Source organism: Gavialis gangeticus, unplaced genomic scaffold (assembly GCF_001723915.1).
Source record: "Gavialis gangeticus isolate Ggan-Ray unplaced genomic scaffold, GavGan_comp1, whole genome shotgun sequence".
In the NCBI taxonomy this organism is placed as follows: domain Eukaryota; kingdom Metazoa; phylum Chordata; order Crocodylia; family Gavialidae; genus Gavialis; species Gavialis gangeticus.
In genome coordinates this window covers 6,919,182-6,922,144 of record NW_017729028.1, presented here as the reverse complement: position 1 = coordinate 6,922,144, position 2,963 = coordinate 6,919,182, and the positions used below count along the sequence as shown (strand labels likewise).

Below are 2,963 nucleotides of genomic sequence, written 5' to 3'. Positions count from 1 at the left end.
TACACACTTAACAGACACAGAAATGAACCGAAGGAATACTTCAAATCACCTTGTGCTCCACAGTCACAACACACATCATTTCCAGTCATCCTCTGGACCTCTGATATAATTTCTTTTGTCAGCTCTTGGACAATATTATTTTCTCCTGTGTTATCATCACCTTTGAAGGCATTATTTAAAGCTTCTTCCTTGCTGTTCTGTAGCACAGATGTCCATCTAAAACAATGGTAATATTTTACATTTAAAAGGCTATATGCTTCTAAACTATAATGGGATATTATTAGTAGGATGGTAACCCCAGAAACAAAAGTAGTGAAGTAACTCACATTTGACATTCCTGTTCATCTTCAGCTTGAAAGTGATATGTTCTGTCATCTGTATAACAATAAATATATTATATACTGAACCAGAAACACATACAGCCATCTCAGTGACTAGAGTTCTCTGTTTTCATTACTAGAAAGTCAGTTGTTGGGTGAAAAATTAAATTTAGTGAAATACACTTGTTCCCAGAGGACTTTATTGAAACTGTGGTGTCATGCACCTTCTGGATAGGGGTCAATTTAATTTAAATTACATACTAGTTTATATCTTTGTCTATAAGTCATTCTCAGTTAGCCATTTTACCTACACAGAGCAGTTTTTTCAGAGTAGGTGTTCTCCTCCTAAAGCAGGCGTGGGCAAAATACAGCTCATGGACTAGATCCAACCCACAGATAGATGGATGCCAACACACTGGATCTGGCCTGAGGGTTGCCAGGTGGGCAGGACTGCTTCTGCTCAACAGCATCAGGCATTAGTTGTGGACCTGGGCAGGGCTTTGGCCCCAGCAAGAGGGCGGAGGATGCCACGGACAGGTTCAGGAGCCTGGACACAAAATATGCCAGCAGTGTCTACAGCTGATCTGCTACCCTCCCAGCACAGTGCAAGCTTCTGCCCAATGCCCTGAACTGGAACCTGCCAGCAGCATCAATTGTGGACCCAGGCAGGAACTTCTGCTGAGCCAAGGTAGAGTCTCTCTCCAACTCCTTCCCTTCCCACACTCCTTCCAGAACCCAGCCAAAGCTGTAGTTTCCCAGAAGCCCCAAAGATCAGCTGCAGACTCAGGCAGGAGCTTCTGCTGCACTGGGTGGGTGTCAGCATCAACTGTAACACTGCCACTGACACTGCCACCCACCCAGCATGGTGGACAGAGAGAGAGAGACAGAGAGGTGACCTTCAGCAAGTCCCCAAAACTCCAGCCAAAATAACTGCCCACCTCTGTCCTAAAGCTATCTTTATTATTAAGGGGCTGTGCCTTTTACTGGCTATGGACAGAAGTGCAGTTTCTACCAAGAGAATCACCATTCTCCTAGTAGACGTCACAAGTGTGCACATATTCAAGCTTTTTTTTCTGGGAGCAAGAAAATACTACTTAGGAAGAAACATGATTGTTCATGGGGGAGTTTCTCTTGGGAGACTGCATGTCTGCACACTTTCCCTTGGCTTACCTCCTCCTGGGGACCATGAGGAGTAGAGCCTCCCAGTGCTTTCCTGAGGACAGGGTCACTAGTCTAGAGAAGGTGCAAGAGGCAGCTGCTCCCAACCTTCCTGTAGACAGCAGTGAAGGGGAGGAGCAGATGTCGGTGGCTTCCCGCCTGCTCCTCAGGCTCTCACCAGTCCCCAGTGTGGGAAGCAAGCAGAGACTTTGCTGCCCTACCCGCTCTGCTTGGCTGCTGGGCAAAGTGCAGGAAGTAGTGCTATCCCATGCTGGATTCCCTTTACCACCCCCCATCACTACGCTGAGCAGCAGGGGTGGTGATCTAAAAGTTGGTGTGGTTGAAAGCTAAGCTTGGAAAGGCTTTTTTCAGCCCAGTTCCTGGCCTAGCTACCTTTCTGGGGTGTGTGAAGTAGGCAGGGCTTTGCCCCAGTACAAGGAGCTGAGCCGACTGAGCAGTGCTGTGAGCTGCCTTCCTACTTTTCACACCGGAGTTCCCAGATTAAGAAGCAGGTGCAGGGGTGTTGCCCTACTGCGCCCTGAGAAAAGGAGCAGCAGCTGGGATGGGGTGGGGGGGCTTTGCCCTGCTGCTCCTATCCCTTCCCAGACTAGTTCAGAAGGAGAGAAAAGCAGCTGCTGCTGCTCCCTTCCTCTTCCAAGTCAGATAGGGGCTGAGGGGTTTGTTCCAGTGCTCCTTCCACTCCACTTTAAGATTGGGAGCAGAGTGCATAAGACAGATCCCGTTCCCCAGGACCCAGCTGGGGGCAGGTGCAGTCTTTCCCCACAGGCACTGCTCCTCTCACCTTCCCCAGACTGGAAATCATTCTGGTCTCAGAAAGGCATAAAGAGCAGGGGAGAGAGCACAGCTGTTGACTGAACTGTACTACTCCCTCTCCTGGAAGGATTCCTAGTAAGGGAAGTTTCTAAAAAATTTACTGGTACAAATGAATGTCTGTTCATGGCCACTGTGAGAGCCAATAAGCATTATTACATTATCTTAAGATCTGAGTAGTTCTTTCTGTATTAAAAACAGGTCTGAGAAAGTTTTATGTTTGGAATAAATATCTGACCAAAAAATCCATAATTGAGTCATTTAAATATATCAAAAGGATTTTCTGAATTTCTTTTCAAGTCTCAAAAACTCAAATACAGGCAACCCCCGCTTAACGCTGTTTTGTTTAGTGCTATTTCACTATCACACTCATTTGAAATTGATACCCGATTTCACTTCTCTCTCAGCAAGTTTCATTATAACACTCGTGGTCACCCTCATGGGTCATTAAAAACACTTCTGGTCCCCATCTTGGGTCATCAAATACTTCCAGTTTCGTTTAACACTTGTTTCACTTAATGCTTAGTTTTTCAGGAGCCAATCTGGAGTGCTAAGTGGGAGTTGCCTGTACAGCAAACTGGGCTTTAAAATCTTCAGATACACACAGAATATTCTCTTTACAAAAAAAAAAAAAAAAAAAAAAAAAAAAAAAAA

The 2,963-nt window shown here is 45.8% G+C and overlaps 1 protein-coding gene across 1 annotated transcript in view; it reads right to left on the bottom strand.

The window, feature by feature from the left end:
• Window positions 1-2,963, bottom strand: part of ASAP2 (ArfGAP with SH3 domain, ankyrin repeat and PH domain 2) — a 210,861-nt gene that overhangs the window by 55,548 nt on the left and 152,350 nt on the right. The window contains exons 18-19 of the mRNA XM_019520660.1: window positions 327-375; window positions 50-216 (exon numbers count right to left, since the gene is read on the bottom strand). Of these exons, the coding sequence (XP_019376205.1) occupies window positions 50-216; window positions 327-375 (216 nt within the window). The remainder of the gene's footprint in view (window positions 1-49; window positions 217-326; window positions 376-2,963) is intronic.